Source organism: Capsicum annuum, chromosome 3 (genome assembly GCF_002878395.1).
Source record: "Capsicum annuum cultivar UCD-10X-F1 chromosome 3, UCD10Xv1.1, whole genome shotgun sequence".
NCBI lineage: Eukaryota > Viridiplantae > Streptophyta > Magnoliopsida > Solanales > Solanaceae > Capsicum > Capsicum annuum.
The window spans coordinates 60,631,325-60,650,645 of NC_061113.1; the positions used below are offsets into that span (position 1 = coordinate 60,631,325).

At 38.7% G+C, this 19,321-nt stretch overlaps 1 protein-coding gene across 9 annotated transcripts in view; it reads right to left on the reverse strand.

Annotated features, from left to right (window-relative positions):
- The window catches only part of LOC107853145, an 80,918-nt gene that overhangs the window by 43,509 nt on the left and 18,088 nt on the right, over positions 1 to 19,321 (reverse strand). For all 9 annotated transcript variants that reach the window (XR_007052913.1, XM_047408007.1, XM_047408005.1 and 6 more), the window contains 4 exons: positions 17,593 to 17,648; positions 9,054 to 9,204; positions 8,655 to 8,829; positions 7,669 to 7,888 (listed from right to left, as the gene is read on the reverse strand). Coding sequence is in view for 8 of the 9 variants with exons in the window: in XM_047408007.1 (XP_047263963.1) it covers positions 7,669 to 7,888; positions 8,655 to 8,829; positions 9,054 to 9,204; positions 17,593 to 17,648 (602 nt within the window). In the remaining variant the exon portion in view is untranslated. The remainder of the gene's footprint in view (positions 1 to 7,668; positions 7,889 to 8,654; positions 8,830 to 9,053; positions 9,205 to 17,592; positions 17,649 to 19,321) is intronic.

Sequence of the window (19,321 nt, forward strand, 5' to 3'; positions counted from 1 at the left end):
TCGGGTCAGTCCACACATCCAGCGCAACATCCGCATTTCTGCCACCTTCATTCTTTGGGTGTGGGAGTTCTTAACTGGCCAACACTCCGCTCCATACAGCAAGGCCGGACGGACTACCACCCTATAGAATTTACCTTTAAGCTTGGGCGGCACCTTCTTATCACACAGCACCCCCGATGCAAGTTTCCACTTCATCCATCCCGCCCCGATACGGTGCGAGACATCCTCGTCAATCTCACCGTTACTCTGGATCACGGACCCGAGGTACTTGAACTTATCCCTTTTCTTTACCTCCTGCGCTTCTAGCCTCACCACTACCTCATTCTCTCGCCTTACGTCATTAAACTTACATTCCACATACTCTGTCTTGGTTCTGCTCACCCTGAACCCTTTAGACTCCAGAGTTTGCCTCCACAGCTCTAATTTGTCGTTCACACCCCCTCGCGTCTCATCTATCAGGACTACATCGTCTGCAAAAAGCATACACCACGGCACCTCCCCTTGGATACGCCGCGTTAACACATCCATTACTAGCGCAAACAAAAAGGGACTAAGAGTAGATCCCTGATGCAATCCTGTCAGGACAGTGAAATGCTCTGAGTCTCCTCCCGCCGTCCTCACCTGGGTTTTCGCTCCCTCATACATATCCTTAATTACTCTGCTATATGCCTGCGGTACTCCACTCACCTCCAAGCATCTCCAAAGCACCTCCCTGGGGACTTTGTCGTACGCCTTTTCTAGGTCGATGAACACCATGTGCAAATCCTTCTTCCTTTCCCTATATTGCTCCACCAACCGCCGTACCAGGTGAATTGCCTCCGTCGTCGAGCGGCCGGGCATAAATCCGAACTGATTTTCCGAGATAGACACTATCCGTCTCAGCCTCACCTCGACCACTCTCTCCCAGATCTTCATAGAGTGACTCAGTAACTTAATCCCCCTATAGTTATTGCAACACTGAATGTCCCCCTTATTCTTATAGAGGGGGATCATGGTACTCCACCTCCACGCCTCGGGCATCTTTGCTGTCCTGAAAATTTCATTGAACAATGCAGTCAACCACCTTACACCAGCCTCTCCAACGAACTTCCAAAACTCCACCGGTATCTCATCCGGCCCCGTCGCCCTACCCCTTCGCATCCTGCGGACTGCCTGTCTAACCTCGTCTACCTTAAAACGTCTACAATAGCTAAAATCCCGACACTGAGTTGGGTTTTTTTATTGAAGGACAAAGTTGAAGTTAAAAATGTGTTTGAGGCTTTCTATGTAATGGTGGAAACACAGTTTAATAAGAAAATCGAGATTTTTTTACGTGATAATGGTCGTGAATTTTTTAATGAACAATTAGGAAATTTTTCAGAAAAACCAGGGTAGTACACCAAAGCTCTTGAACGAATACACCTCAACAAACTGCAACGCAGAAAGAAAGAATAGGCATCTTTTAGAGGTAACTAAGGCCTTATTGTTTACCAGTAAAGTTTCACAATACCTTTAGGGAGAGGCTCTCTTGACTGCTACTTATCTTATTAATAGGATGTCATCTCGTCCTCTACTACTCCTAAATTTAAAACACCTTTTAACATTTTCAAAGAGAGTTTTCCTAGTTCTAGGTTAACTATAATCTGTCGCTGAAAGTTTTTGGGTGTACAACTTTTGTTTATGTTCATAATTGCAGTAAACTTGAACCAAGGGCTAAGAAGTGTGTTTTTATAAGATATGCTCCAAATCAAAAGGGATATAAGTGTTATGATCCTCAGTTGAGAAGAATAATTTTCATAATAGATCTAACTTTCTTTGAATCCCAACTCTATTTTACTGCTCATCTTCAGGGGGGGAGTATCATGTAGCTGAAGATTTGTCTTTTTTGGGATATTGAGGAAACTAGACATCAAACAAATAATGGGCTAGATATTACAATAAATACTGATGTGAGGGATCTTGGAGAAGATATAAATAGGTGTGATGCAAGAGATGAAAAGGACAGTGATTCGAGAGATGATAAGGACTTAAGTGACTTAAATGATAAAAACTTTGATATTGAACCTATAGAGCCTTCAAATGACAAATAAAAATGGGAACATGGAACAAACAAAACAAATACAGGTGTATTCAAGAAGGAACCGAACTCAAGAAAAAAAGACTGATGATCCTCAACACTATCAAAAGTCAACTCCGCAAGACCTTTCTAAAATTCAAATTAATCTTCCAATAGATTCTATTTCTAATTCCTTGTCAGATCTGGACCTACCTATTGCAAAACGCGAAGGTGTTAGAAATGTTCCTAAATATCCTATTTCTATGTTTTGTTTCCTATAAAAAGTTGTCTCCTAGTTATTCAGCCTTTACTTCATAACTTTCTAGTGCGGAGATCCCAAAAAATGTGCAGGATGCTCTATGAGTTCCCGAGTGGAAGAAGGCTATTTTGGAGGAATTGCGAGCTCTTGAAAAAAAAGGACACATGAGAGTTGGTAGATTTGCCTGAGGGAAAGAAACCAGTAGGCTGCAAATAGGTGTTCACCACCAAATTCAAGTCAGATGGATCCTTGGAGAGGTATAAGGCTCGCCTAGTGGATAAGGGGTTCACGCGGACATATGGCATTGACTATCTTGAGACATTTACACCAGTAACTAAGCTAAACTCAATTAGAGCTCTGTTGACAATCACGGTAAACCTTGACTGGTCTCTTCAATAGTTGGATGTGAGAATGCTTTCTTGAATGGGCAACTAGAGGAAAAAGTCTATATGGATCCCCCACCAGGTTTTGAAGAGAAGTACAAGTCAAAGATATGCACGCTTAGAAGATCTCTTTATGGTCTAAAACAGTCTCCAAAGACTTAAGGACTTGGTTTGAAAGGTTTACTCAATTTGTCAAAAGACAAGGATATGTGCAAGAACAAGCAGATCACACAATGTTCACTCGACATTCATTAGAAGGAAAAATAGCAGTTTTTATAGTGTACATTGATGATATCATCCTCACAAGAGATGATGTGGTTGAAATAAAAAACCTAAAGGAGCATCTTGCCTCAGAATTTGAGATAAAAGACTTAGGCCCGCTAAAGTAATTTCTCAGCATTGAGGTTGCACAATCGAAACAGGGAATTATAATGTCACAAAGGAAGAATGTTCTTGATCTGTTAAAAGAAACATGAATGAGTGGTTGTAGACGAGCTGAAACTCTAATTGACCCAAATCTAAAGTTTGCGAAGGATGGAAAATCAATTGATAGAAGTCGATACCCGAGATTGGTATGGAAGTTGATGTATATGTCACATACTAGGTCTGATATTGCGTTTGTTGTGAGCCTAGTTAGCTAATTCATGCATTCTCCACGAGAAAAACACCAGGAAGCTGTGTATCAAATTCTAAGGTGTCTAAAGAGTTCTCCCGGAAAAGGGTTGTTCTTTAAAAAGAATGAGCAAAGAAGTGTTGAATCTTATACAGATGCGGACTGGGATGTTACGACTATTGATAAAAGGTCTACGTCCAGATATTGTAATTTTGTTTGGGAAATTTAGTGACATAGAGGAGTAAGAAGCAAAACATGGTGACTCGAAGTAGTGCTGAGCTGAGTATCGATCCATGGCATATGGAATTTGTGAAATGTTGTGGCTCAACAGATTTTTGAGAGAACTAAGAAGACCGATGAGTTTGCCAATAAAGTTGTACTGTGACAATAAAGCTGCCATAAGCATTGCTCATAATCCAGTTCAACATGACAAAACAAAGCATGTTGAAGTGGACAAACACTTCATTAAAGAGAAGATTGAAGATAGAAGTGTGTGCATCCCTTTCGTTTCAACAACTGAACAAGTAGCAGATATTTTCACAAAATCCCTCTCCAGAACTGCCTTTGAGTCATTTGTTAGCAAGTTAGGCATGTTCGATATTTACATGCCAACTTGAGGGAGAGTGTCAACTGAGCTCGCAGATTGAGGCAGAATCTAATCCACAATGACCGACAGATTTGATTGAAATCTGCTCCATAACTCAGCTAGCAGATTTGATTGTAATTAGCTCCTGTAAATATTGGATACCATGTGGAAAATATATTAGTTGTTATTCTAGGAAATAGATTAGGAGAAATCCCTTGAGTCAAGAATCTCCCAAGAATCAAGGATTTATTAGTTTATTCTGATCATACTTTTCTATTATAAATACTGTAAAATTCTATGAATAAAAAATATATTTTTGCAGTATCTGAACTTTCTGGTAGGGTAAAGGTGAAGATGAGAGAGATTATGATTGAAGTGGGGGAGTTAGAGAGAGTTGAGGCATGGAAGGGTTGAAAAGGAGGCTAGAGGAATTAGCTTAGCTCAAGAGGTTAGTTGGAGACAAAAATCGAGGGTGTTATGATTGGAGGAGGGTTCTGATACAATAGTTTTCCACTGGGTAGGCATCGCTAATAAGGGAAGGAATTTCATAGAGTTTGTGGAGGTTAAAGGGACGGTCGTGGGGGGAGTAAGTAGAAAGGGCAATTGCAAATTATTATGAGCATTTGTTTGAGGAAGAAACAGACCGGAGGCCTAAGCTAGGGGTGTTAGGTTTTAGTCATATTGGTGGGGAGGAGTGCAGGTGGTTAGAGAGAGCAATCGAGGCGGAAGAGGTGAAGAGGGAAGTGAAGGGCTGTGCGGATGACAAAGCTCGAGGGCCAGATGATTTCACTTTGGCTTTCTTCCAGCACTATTGGAATAAGGTCAAAGCTAATATGATGGATAGTGTTGTTGAGTTTCAGGAGATGGGTGAATTCGAAAAGAGTTTGAGTGCTTCGTTTGTTGTCATTATCCCTAAACGCAAGGGTACTTTGAGCATGAAGGATTATAAACCTATTAGTCTAGTGGGAAGCATTTATAAGATCATCACTAAGGTGCTTTCCATAACACTTAGAAGGTCTGGATAAGACTGTGTCTACTTCGCAAAATGCTTTTGCGAAGGGTAGATATATTTCAGATGCAGCTCCGTCGGCAAATGAAGTGGTTGATTTGATGAGAAAGCAAGGACTGGCAAGTGTGTTGTGCAAGCTTGATCTTGAGAAAGAATATGATCATGTGAGCTGGAATTTTCAAGATTTCATCATGATTCAGATGAAATTTGGGGAAAATGGAGAAAACGGAAAAAAATTTACATTTCTACTGTGAGATATACAGTGTTGGTGAATGGGAATCCATGGAGTTTTTTGGAAGTTCTAGGAAATTGAGGCAAGGAGATACCTTAACTCTGAGCTTGTTCATTCTAGTTACAGAAGCTTAGCTTTGAGTAGGATAATGGACAAAACTGTCATGAAAGGTTATTTTAAGGCTTTAATGTAGCAATTGGGGGTATTGGGACAATGTCAGTTCCCCACTTATTATTTGCAAATGATACTTTGGTTAGTTGTGATGCAGATATGAACCAACTAGATCATTTAGGCCAAGTGCTTACTTGGTTCCAGGTGGTATCAAGCCTTAAAATTACTTAAGCCTAAGATTTTTCCAGTCGGGGAGGTGTGGTTGACATTGGGATACTCGCTCAGGTTTTGAGCTACGGGTAAGGGCTATTCTGACTACATATCATCGATTACCGTGGGGGGCTTCAAACAAGGATGTTTTGGTGTGGGATCAGGTTCTTCAAAGGGTTGAAAAGAGATTAGCAGGGTGGCAAAAAAGATACTTGTCCAGAGGAGGAAAAGAGATGCTTATTAAGAGAACTTTATCGAGCATTCCTACTTACTTCATGTCTTTGTTTCAGGCTCCATCTTTGGTCACAGAAAAAACTGGAGAGATCAGAGAAACTTTCTTTAGAATGGGGCGGATGGAACAAAGAAATTGCACTTGGTGCGATGGAAGTCTGTGACATCTAAAAAAATGGGTTAGTCTCGAGATTAAAGATTTGACGATTTTTAATAAAGCTTTGTTAGGCAAATGCCTTTGGCGTTTTGGGATGAATATACAAGAATTTTGGAGAAGGGAGATAGTTTATATAGATGGGGTTATGGAAGGGGGATTGACAACTAGAGATGTCACTATGCCTTTATGGATGTGGTTTGTCGAGGAATATAATGAAGGGAGGGGATAATTTCAATAGAAATATCTCATTCAAGGCTGGAAATGGGAGGAGAGTTGATTTTTGGGGACATAGGTGGTGTGGGGATAACTTATTGAAAGATGATTTTCAAATCTTGTATAGAATGTCATGCCAAGGAGATTTGTCAGTCCAACAAATTAGGGAGATACATGGTGGAGAGACTTTTTGGGACTTGAGATTTTGAAGGTATTTCCACAATTTGGAGGTAACCAAGCTCCAAAGGTTGATGGTCATCCTTCACAGGCAAGTCAAATCAATTCGGTGGATAAACTTGATGCTTTGTGGTGGGGTTGGGGGAATGATGTAGTTCTCTGTTAGATCTTTCTATGAGAAACTCGTGATAAGGGAAGAGGGTTGTGTTTCTATGTGATGCAATTTGGATAGCGTTAGTGCCGAGGAAGATTTGTTTTTTCTCTTAGCTAGCATCAAGAAGGGTGATTTTGACAGCGGAAAATCTTAGAAAGCATAAGGTTGTTTGTGTCAGCAGGTGTTACATGTATAAGGAGACGGGAAGAACAGGATCATCTTCTCATCCATTGCGTCTACACCATGAGATTATGGAGGGATTTGCTTCGGTGGTTCAGAGTTTCTTGGGTAATGCCAAAAACTGTGAAAGATATTATGTTTTGTTGGAGAAGTGGGAATAGGAGGAGAAGACATAAGGCTTGGAATTTGGTTCCTCTTGCGTTGATGTAGGTTATTTGGATAGAGAGAAATAGGAGAGCTTATGAGGGGGTAAAGTCGTATTTTTCTCAGTTAAGGAATAGATAGCCTCCGATCACTTATTTTCTTTTGGTGCACCCATAAAATTCCTTGATGTATAGAAGAATGGGTGGACTTTGTAGAGAATCAAAATTTGTAGATTCTTTAACTTTGGGTTTTATCCTTTGTTTATGACCAACTTGGCCTTATTTATGAATGAAATACATTTACCTTATCAAAAAAAAAATCATTAAAGCAACTTCATCGACTGTTCTCTAATCCATTCTTCCAAAATTAGAGTTTTTCAAAAGAAAAAAAAATCAAATTAAACTTGTTCTTCAATCCAAACACCACCTTAGTGATATAGACATAACAAGCGTCTATTAGTCATTCAAAATCTAAAACACGACTTGAGTTCTACACACTGAATCAAAAATCATGGTGAGCATAGATCTTAGAACCAAAGAGGCAAGCTGCATCTGCCCTAGGAATGGGGAGCAGGGAAACAAGCAAACAGGTTAAAATGCCCCCTGCAATTGTACCATGCCCAGGTATACAACTTGAAACGACGAAACAGAAGGAAGATTGCTGGAGACAGACAACATCGACTAAGTTGAAGATTTTCGTCCATAAAGCATTACTGCTTGAGAAAAGCGGAAAAGAGCTTGTGAAGGTCATTTACCTGGAGCATTAAAGATGGGAAGGGGAATATGACTGAAAAGGAAAGTCACATGCAAATTTAATTGTACCCAAAATTGACGCAAATGCCACTGGTCTTAAAGTTCTGGATGCCATCAGACATCATAAGGTAAAGGATAAATGATTAACCAACATGCTAAAGCAAAACCAAAACCAAACCTAAGAAAAATTCTGAAGATTCAATTCCAGGATAGCAAAATTACCATGATACGCTTCAAAATGAACATGCTGCCTTCGGAAGAGCCATCACAGACATCAGCAGATGATGGATTCTTCCTTGTATCATAATTGGGCCCCTCACCCATCGTATTAGCTGAGAAATTGCTAGTTTTGGGAGACTTGATGACATGAGAACAATTCCAATAAAAAGCAAGCCAAACTTCACCATAAGATCCACGATCATATTTCTTCTTCAGAATGTACCTTGTAATATAAAATTAATTCGACATAAAAAAGAAGATGCAGATCAAATACTTATCATAAGGAAAGCAAAAGATACAGATAATTTAGAACCAGCAGACATTCTTTGGAACAAATTAATAGGATGAAGACACACACTGATCAACAAGCCATACTGATCAAGCATAAAGATTAAGGCAGATGAAAAAGAAGCCATGTGTCGGAGAGGTGGGAATAGAAGTATGATAATACAGAAGAATAATCCCAGCAGAGACAAAAAACACTAGGTGATTTCATCCCATCTGTCCTACTTGGTAGGCAGAGTTACCTAACTCTGGTATCTGTATCTATTACTGGCAGGAGGTGGCAGGCATCTTGTGAAATTAGTTGAGGTGCGTGAGAGCGGGCCCAGACACCACGATGGATTAAAAAAAGAATGATAAAAATAATAATACAGCAGAACTCATGTCTATGACTACTGTTTTAGCAAGTGAGAGTAAAATCATTTCCAATCAATCCAAATAAAATTTTCTGCAAAATCACGCATCTTATTATTTGATGATGATACGTGAGCACATTACTGATCAAGGAAAAAAAAAAGTAGAATCCTTTCAGATAGAATATGCTAGTTATTTCAGGGTCCACTTCATGTCATAAGGAGAAAACGACATACTATATCCTTGTAGACAGTGCAATTCATACAGAGACTAATATATGCTGCAGACATTTTAGGAGTAGTATTACATAGTGAAAGCAACATTTACAAACCAAACAATTCGTCAATAAGTACCTTGAATCTGCTCTGGCATGATCATTTGTACTGCTATCATTGAATGGAATAGATTCTAGCAAACCAAGGAACCTAGCAAAGCCTTCAGGATTAATGCACTGATTATTATTATCACTAAAGTTCATCCCAAAGTGCACGCACATGTGCTGATCATTATATAGATCCAACGCTCCACCTACATTAAGCAAGGCAAGTGGAAATTAGTCCTTGTGGTACATAGAACCTTCACTGAAAATGGACAAACGTGGTCTAGCCATATCAGAAAAGTCAACAGCGAAATTGCAGCAGCAGGATTAAAAGATGCATAAATATCAAAAGAATAAGAAGTCATTTAGTACAGATTACAACGAATGAACATCACATCACCAAAGAACACAAGTTTCACTGCTTAGTGCTTACCAGAACTATGACCAACGCTATCAGGTAAAGCATGGAGAAGCCCGTGTTCATATTCATCGACGTCCTTCTGAACCCAAAAGGTATACTCATCGTTAACATCAAGGTTCTCAGATAGATAGAAACATCCTAAACTGCTGTGCTTTCCTTCAACCTGAGACAAGTGGAAGAATTCCTGTAGCCATTAGCATTCCTGTAGGTGAGCACAGAAATGCTGGCAGATGACATAGCATAACAATTCCATAAATTGCATCCACTACTCAACAAATATTGATGCCCGCAGTTAATGCAGATATCTCATTGAAATAGAGTGCTGTCAAATGGACAGAATGCGGATAGCAGGGACTGTGGAAGTAATCATTCATTCACTTTGCAGGTAAAGAAACTAAAGACTAAATACTTATCCAATGTAACCAGCTCAAGATGGGTCGATGTTCAAATGAAGAGACAAAATAACATTCTTCACTTTGAATTTTTTTCTGAATAAGCATCATAACCCAAGATAGAGAGAAAACCACAAAAGAAACTTCATGTAATAACAATAATAAAGGAAGCTCTTATGAGAGTTGTGGTCTTTTTGGATAAGACAGCAATCAAGATCTTAAATCTAGTTTTTTCCTGAGAGGAATTAGTTTGGAACTATTAAAGAAATGGATCTTGGTCCTGACACAACTCAAAAGCTAACTCATGAGGGGGGATTGCCCAAGACCATATAAGAAGACTAAGAAACCCGTACTCGTCCGATGTGGGACAACACCTCCCATCACGCCCAGAAATGGACATCTGGAACGCAGGTAATTCAACATGTGGGCCCAACATTGGTAATCAATAAATCGAACTAGGCCTGGCTCTAATATCACGATAAAATAATGGATTTTGGGCCTAACTCAACCCCCAAAGGTAGCTAAAGAGGTGAGGATTACGCAAACCATATTAAAGAGACCATCCATCCCTTAAAGGGCTAATGTGGTACTCTCTTCACACCCTTCCTCACGCCTAGGGCTGGACATTTAGTGCGTTGGCAATTTAATATGGGAGCCCAACATCGGAAATGAGAAGTGGGATGGGTCTTGCACTGATACTATGTCAAAAAATGAATCTTGGGCCTAACTCAACCGATGATTTAGTGTGATGGCATCGTTACCTTATTTTTTCACATCTTACCCTTCCTTATTATCAAAATGATAGTTTTATTTTATTCTACCATTGCCCAACTTTTTCTTTGTAATATTGTACTTATTTTTCAAATTGTTAGTACGTGGCACTGTAAAAAAAAGAAAAACGATACAACTATCCATATTGTATTCATCAAAACATTTTTGTACAATACGATACGATACATTATGAAATGATATATAACAACCATCCAAGTTGTAGGTGTCAACCACCTCAACAATATACACATAGAAAGTTGTTCTACATGGTGTTGATAGCAAACAAAAGCTATCCAAGTGTTCCAATTCACTAAGAGAGCATATCATGCCTTCCTGAGCCCTTGAATTCAGTACTCCTCAGCCCTAACTCGAACGTAATATATGAAAGATTCATATGGCCGACCCACTACCCAAAGATTGGGGACTAGATCATTGGGGAGACGTGCACATATAGTTGATTTGACGACTGCAATTTAAGGCACAACCGAAGTTTATAAGCTTTTACAATTTTAGCTGCTTTAAAATTAACTTTAGATTTATGGGTCTACTTATAAAACTGCAGAGAAACAGGTCTGCAGCTGGGCTCAAATACGTATATCAGAAGTTGGCACAAAATCGAACTTCAGACCCAAATTTAAGATGAAAGATCTACTCTTTTTTAATCCCTCTAGTGGATAGGTACCTGTTTTGGTTGTGATAGTAAGCTAAAGTTTTTGTTAAAGATTCTAGATTTGAAGAATAGGTGTAATGACAATCTGATAACCTGCTTGTTAACTTTATACTATCATCAGAAATTAGCGAATGATTACCATGCATACAAGTCAATTGGTTATTGTTGTAAAAAAGGATATAGCTTAAATAGCATAGTGAAAACTAGCTATCAGATGCAATTTACAGATTGACTAATTTTTATTTTTTGCCACTCCCAAGGGGAAAGCTATGATGTGATCAGTGGGGTAAATGATCAGTTTATAAGTTTACATACATTATTTAACTCACAAAAAGGATAGTCGGGTGCTCTAGAGAGCACCCAGTATGCAGGGAGTCCATAAAAGGGCCGGACCACAAAGGTCTATTGAAGGTAATTTAAAACAATGGGTTGTCTTAAACTTGGTAAAATAGAAGTATCGCATGAGTTCTCTAATAATAACCATATGTAAATGACCGTTGTTAAGAATTAGAAAATGGTTAATATGGCAAGAGTCCATTCCTTATAAATAGGACTAAGATCTGGAATCCTTTAAAATGTGTAATAGGGAAAATGAATTACCTTCTTTTCCTTTTTAGGATTACTTATACTCCCTCCATTTCTTTATGAGTGTTCCTTTTTTGTTGTGATTTTATTCCTAAATAAGCGTATGTTTAGGCCTTCAAGAATGCTTTGATCATAATCTTCCTAAAATCCTGTTAAGTTTAAATATAGTAATCAATGTCAAATGTCAACTTGAAAAGAGATAAAATTTAATTAGGGGTAAGCTGGTAAACATACCCTTAATTTTCTAGGAGTGAGTAACTTATTAAAGGGAGTGCCCAAGTCAAAAGGAGCACTTATTTAGGAACGGAGGGAGTATTATTTAATCCCCATTATGCTTGAGAGAATATCCAAGCAATACATTCCTAGTATCTCTTTGTTTCTCATTCTTTACATGGCATACGAGCCAAACTCATCCTTATTCTGAGTTTGCTCAATGTTGGGCCCTTATGTTATATTGTCCACGCACTTGATGTCCAGTCCTAGACATTTGGAGGGCGTTAAAGTATCTCATAATTGGATGAGAGAATGGGTTATTATCACCTTTTAAGGTCTTAAACAATCCCCACTTCATGATCTTGGATTTGCAATTAAATTAGATCTAAGGTCCTGTTAGAGTTCCACATCGTGGGATAAGGGGTCCTTGCTCTCCTTATATGGTATAGGGCAATCCTCCCGTCATAAGCTAGCTTTTGGGGTTGACTTAGACCCAAGGTCCATATATCATGGTCTGCTCGGCCTACCCTAATTTATTGCTTCCAATGATGGACACCCCATCTTATAGTGTCCACGATCCAAATGTCTAGTCCTAGGTGTGCGAGGGGTGTTAGAGCCCCACGTTAGTAGGATAATGGGTCCTTGGCGTCCTTATGGGCAATCCTTCCCTTGAGCTAGCTTTTGAGGTTGAGTTAGGCCCAAGATCCATTTTATTATGGTACCGGCGCCAAGGGTCTAAATCCGTTCTCCTACAAAAAGTTTCCTCTCTCCTATCCGAAAGTTCCTTTATTTTTTCTATACTAGTTAACAAAGAGTTGTTTACTTTCCCAAAAAAAAATTATTCTTTTCCTTTTTCTTATTCCCACACAAAGTTGGAAAAGTTTTTCTTCTTTTTCCCCGAAGAAAATGGTGGTTCAGACCAATGGAGCTAGAACCCAACCTTCATACCCTGACTGAAGCGGATAATGAGGAATATCTTAACTATCATATTGTAAAACAGCAGTTATCATCCTCGTCTACAGCTTGCACTTCCAACTAGTAAGGTTCCAAATTGTAAAGCAACAACTATAAGCCTTTTGTGCTGAAATTCATAATCAATTTGGTGTTTCAATTAGGAAATTAATCACGAGACTACTTTTCTGCGCCTATCTCTTCCTCTGTCTTCACAAGGTATCTGCATATGTCATCATGTGTATATACTGCTCAACAAACTGTAGTTGTGCATTTTATAGAGACAGCTAGCACATTGCTAATTCGAACTCATATTCAGCTTCGTTTTTGGATTGATGTTATTCTCACCACTAGCTACCAAATAAATCGCATGCATTTTGCAGAACAGCAGTCCCTATTATATACTTTGTTCAAAACAACCTTTGTTTCCTCTTTCTCCACAAGTGTTAAGAGTGTACCAATTTTGTCCAAGATCTCATCCCGGAAAATCACAAGGTGAAGTCTGTCTAATGTATCTTCTTGGTACTCCCATCTCCAAAAGTATTACAAATTCTATGATCCTATACATATAAGTACTTGTCTCAGCCTTTGTAACCTTCTTCTAGAATTCCCCGTGCTTCTCACCAAATTTCCAATATCAAAACACCACCTCCAATGTTTTCCCCTCCAACTCTTTCAACTATTCTCTCACTCTAGCTCCTCCTATTCTAGACGACCTCGATAAGACCCTCCACCAGCTAATCCAATTGATATTTCTGTCAAAGAATGTCAAATGAGCGAGTCGAGTAAACTTTGGACGGATCAAAACGTGTGTCAATAGATGGGTTATAACCCAACCCTCTCAAAATCAGTTTGGATCAAAACAAGTTGGTTTGAGATGGATTGAATTGTGGATCATAATACAACTTGGCCAATAATTACTCAAATTGAAGCAACACTATGCAACATCTATTTAGGTACTATTAGTAGGAGATGGAAGGTGGAGTGAGGGGAATGATGATAGTGCTACTAGTCTTGGTCAATGCTGGACTTTTCTAATGTTTTTTTTTTATTAGGTAGATATTTTATTAAGGGGTACCAAGATGGTACAGGAAAAGAGACAAAAACACAACCAAACAAAAGCAGCCTCCTATACTCTTATTCCTAGCATATCCACTAAATCCATACATTGGTTCAAACTCTCTATTAAGCTACTTTTCTCCAGACATACAAATTTTGTAAACATCTATCCTTAATTTTAGAAATGTGCGTTCTCTTCCCTCAAAGCAAGCATTGTTCCTCTTTAGCCAAACTGTCCAGAAGATGCACAACGGAATAGTTCAACAACAACAAACCCAGTGTATTCCCACCAAGTGGGTCTGGGGAGGGTAGAATGTATGCAGTCCATACCGCTACCTCCAGAGAAGTAGAGAGGTTGTTTCCGATAGTTCTCCATATCTATTTTATCTCTTTTGGTATCACCTGCTCTTACCATCCTTCCAACAAATCTTTCCCCTTCTGAGGCATCACCCAATAAATACCACGAAGCTTTAGGACTAACTCCCAACATTCTCTAGAAATTTTACAATGGAGAAAAAGGTGCTCCACGGTTTCTGATCTTCTTGACGCAGGAAGCATCTACTACATAGGTTGAAACCTCTTTTCTGCAAGTTATTTTGAATTAAACATGCTCCCCAAGTTGTAACCCATCCAAAACATACTACTTTAACGAGAGGCTTTGTCTTCCATATCATCTTTCAAGGCCAAGAGTTATCCAGTGACCAGAAAATTTCTTGTCTTTACTTGCCCACCAAATCAAGGTATCCACCTTGTTCTGATCAATATGCACCGATCCCAATTGTTGAGGTACAACAACAACAACAACAAACCCAGTGTATTTCCACAAAGTGAGGTCTGGGGAGGGTAAGATGTACGCAGTCCATACCGCTACCTCCGAAGAAGTAGAGAGGCAGTTTTCGATAAACCCCCGGCTCAAGATAAAGAATACTAAACAAAGGGATGGACGACATAACAAAAATAAGGAGTAAGAAATGATAAAATAGAAATCAACGCAATACAAAATACGAGAAATAAGGGCAACACGAACTAAGAAAATAGAAACTAAGAAATAAGGAATAGAACACCAACCTAGTAGTAACATAAACTCACAAACCTTGGCTGCCAACTAGTGTTAGAATGAAATTCTGCAATACTCCCATCCTTTTTAGAGGAGCAGTTGAACAAAGTAGGGAACTTAGCCTTTCGACATTCATCACCAACCCACAAATCTGTCCAAAATCTAACTTTTTCTCCATTTCCCACCTCCAGTTTGCTAAATTGACTAAAGTCTTCCCAAAGTCGGCTTATGTTCTTCCATATTCCCCTCCATCTATCTTTCTTCCCATAAACGGCATTAATAAGCTTTTTCCAAATTTCCTCACCTTCCATGCTATACCTCCACAACCATTTGAGAAGCAAACTTCTATTATGTAGCTTCAGATTTCCCACTCCTAAGCCACCTCCCTTCTTGTCTTTAAGATCCACTTCCATTTCACCAAATGAAACTTCTCTTGTTTGCATCACCTTCCCACAAAAACTTTCTCAAAGAGTTCATTCTTTTCTCCAAAGTCGTTGGCATTGAGAATAGGACATTAAATAGGTAGGCATAACATCCAATACACTGTTAACAAGAGTAAATCTGCCCCGAAAAAATAAATATTGTTTCTTCCATGGAGTAAGTTTACTAACACATCTATCCAAAACACCTTGCCAAATACTTTGATCATTCCTTTTTGCTCCTAGTGGAAGTCCCAAATAAACCGTGGGAAACTTTTCCACCTTACATCCCAGAATATCAGCTAGTTCCTCTATGCAATCATTTGCATTAATGCTGAAAATACTACTTTTTGCCGGATTAACTTTCAAACATGTAACTGCTTCAAAAATTAGCAAAATCCCTCTAAGATAAAATATTTGTGCTTCCAAGAAAAGAAAGTAGCATCGGCATATAGAATGCGTGATATAGTAACCTTATCAACACAATTTCTTTTTGAAATTGGTAACTGTTTCTATTTCTAAAAATCAGTACTTAGGTTGTACTGAAAACCATATTTACATAAGGAACTCTAAAGATGTTGTCCCATCCCTATAATTTGTCTAAGACATCAATGATAGAGACGGTATCGTTAGAGTATGCCTGATAACACCAAAAACTCAAAGTCAAGATACAATTTAGTTTGATTTGCTGCATATTACTCTCCCTATTCTCAAAAACTCTGAGATTCCTCTCTTTCCATATAGCCCACCAAATAGCAGCAGGAACAATTCTCCAGTTGCTTCTAATCTTCGCTTGTAATCCTGCCTCTTCCCAACTGTATAGAGCCTCTGAAATTCTACCAAGCTTGGACCAAGAGATGCTTTTAAGCCTTAGAAATAAACTCCACAGTTGGCCGGTGACCTTGCATTAGATGAACAAGTGATTGACTGTTTCTGTAGTTTCCCACAAAAAAAAAACATCTAGAGCATAGTGGGATCCCCCTCTTCATTATCAACACAATTTCTTCCGAAGCTCATGTCGTTTATCCAACCCAATTTTTCAGCTGCTTCACCATACACTAAATAATATGTGTGATGAAACATAAGAATGCACACTGGCTGATCAACTAACCTGTTGACTGACACAAATTGACCCGTTTAAAAGATGGGCCTATTTGCCATATAACCCAAATTGACCCAATAAGAAAAAATCATTGACCCCCCTTAGTCTGGGGGTTGCATGGGTTAGACACTTGTACGAGGATAGGAACACATATATTATTGAATTGGACTAGGTAAGATTTCCTTCGGACAGACAATCCACTTATGGGTATATTGTATTCTGATTCGAGGAAATTCAATATCTTGGAAAGGCAAAAGCAAGATGCACTAGCTCAGTAAAGTGTAGAGGTAAAATACTGAGCAATAATTTTGGCTACATATGTCTATAAGGTTGTGTTGTTATTGTTGATGAGTCTATAATGCTAAAGTGACTTCTTCAAGAGTTAAGGTGTTACGAAGATGCCAATGTATTTGATCCATGAAAATTAGATTGCAATACACATTACTTGAAACCCAAGATTTCATGAGAGAACTGATCATATGGAAATATATTGTCATTTTATTTGATATAAGATTGAATCAGGGTACACTACAATAGGTTTTGTTAAGTTGAATGATCAGTTAGCAGATACTGTTACTAAGTCACTCCATATGTCCCGAGAACTGAGCATATTTCTAAAAAATTAGGGGCACACAATATGCCTGCTCTTGAAGGGAGTGTTATGGAATTAGTAAATTATAAATATAGTAAGAACTCACTCTATGCAAATATGGAGTTGCTTTTTCCCCCCTTTCTAGGATTACTTATAAACACTAGTTAAACCCTGACATGCTTGAGGAAATAAAGCAAATCATTATCAATATCTCCTTTTCTTTTAACATACTTTACATGGGTAAAATTAAGTAAAGTAGCATTAGCATACTAGCAAAATCTTCTTTTTTCAACTTCATGCGCATTAACAGGGATGATAGCAGGACAGATCACGCAGCACTGTAGATGGGTGCATAAGTACATATGAGCTGTCTACCAAATCCTTTTTCGATCCATGGATTTGTTTATTTCACTAAAGTGAACTTGAAATGAAGGAATGCCCCTATGTTTGCAGAAGATCCCTCCAACCCATGCCCTACTCGTGTTCTTTCACCCCATTGACGATGATACTGCACACTGCCTTTCAAGAACATCATTAAGTTTGACTATTGATAGCTGAACTACAAGACCGTCGCAAGATCTCAGCCAGCCAACCAACAAATAAACATTGTAATACTATATCATAAAGTAAAGGTGAAGTCAATGCATCAAATTACAGACAAGTATCCTCAGCTACCAGCCCCAAAATCAAGAGGACCCATTAGCAAATAGGAAACTCAACTCAGCTGCTATTAGTCTTACCAATAATCTGCCCAAATTGGAAGCAAGCGGATGACCATCCTCCTCCTCGCTAAACACTGCAATAATCTTAAATAAGATGAGCTAAGTCCAAGAGAACCACACTATGAAATAAAGTTCTGTAGGATCATAATCTTGAGTAAAGGCTGCCTTGAGATAAATGCATAAAAAATAGAGATTTACAATACTACTTGTCTTGTAAGAATTGTGCGGCAAGGAAATCTACAATCGAGTCAAGCATACGATAATGGATGACTCACCATATACAAAATAAAACTAACTCAATTCAGTTAACTAAATTTTGCAGCTCAACCTAAAAAATTGAGAGGAACATACCAAAAAACAATGTCTTAAGTAATTTCATTTAACTCCAAAAGATAAAGTTAACACTCAAAGCTAAATCAATGATGGGGTTTCTGCATTAAATAAAGGGCAGATTAAGGGTATGATCCTTCAGAAACCGACATAAGGAATATGCAGGAAGAGGAAGCTCAAAAATCAGGATATTATCAACCGCCTGATTAAATTTTGAAACTATAATCCAATGCATGAGTCCCCCCTTTTAAAACATAGTGCCACAATAGGAATCTCTTTACATGTTATCCATTGTTTCTTACCGTCTTAGTCTCATTTTATCAGTTATGGAGTTCTTAATAATTTCAGAGTGGCAGTTCGTCCGGTCATGCTATATGGAACGGAGTGTTGGCTTGGAGTTCTTTATATGTGGATGTTGCGTTGAATGTGCGGGCTTACTAGGAGTGATAGAGTTAGGAATAAGACTATCCGGGAACAGATGGGAGTGGCTTCGGTGGAGGACAAGATGCGAGAAGTTAGGTTGAGATGGTTCGGGCATGAGGAGGGGCACGAATGCACTAGTTCGTAGGTGTGAGAGGCTAGCTTTGGATGGTTTCAGGCGGGGTAGGGGTAGGCCGAAGAAATACTGAAGAGAGGTATTAGACGTGACATGGAGCAGTTACAGCTTACCGAGGACATGACCCTAGATAAAAAGGTATGGAGAACGCGAATTAGGCTAGAAGGCTAGTGCATATGAGGGGGTCGTAACCAGTAGTTAGGAGAGCTTTGGGGTAGCCGGGATGGTAGTCTTAGGGCTATGTTCAAAGGTTGGAGCTGATAGTAGTAAGGTATTGGGGGGGGGGGGGGGTGCCTTTGGTTCGTCAGTGTAGGGTATTACTTGGTGGGTGTCTTATTTCTGTTGTTTATTCTTGTTTCATGCGTTATTACGACTTTGATTATTATTCTTTGTCTTGAACCGGGGGTCTACCGAAAACAGCCTCTCTACTTCTCCGGAGATAGTGGTATGGACTGCGTACATTTCACCCATCCCAGACCCTACTATGTACAAATACACTAGGTTTGTTCTTGTTGTTGTTGTATGTTCTTAATTTGAATCATTCAAATCTTAAACTTAGTGGATTTTTTCTGAGCCATTCAGATCTTGTACATAGATTTAAAATCACTAAAAATGATTCTTGTGAATCGGAATTTTTATTATTAATCTATCCATTACCACCACATAACCACCACCATTAACCTCCATTGTACAATAACTGCTGTTAGATAATTAGTTTACATAATAATATCAAGTGTCTCACATTGATAGGGATATGGATTGTGTAAAGTTCATTCAGAAATAGGGCTCCGTGTAAGAGAATTATTTTACACATCATAATAATTATGAGAAATATAAGAGAAAAATATTATTGAATTGTTG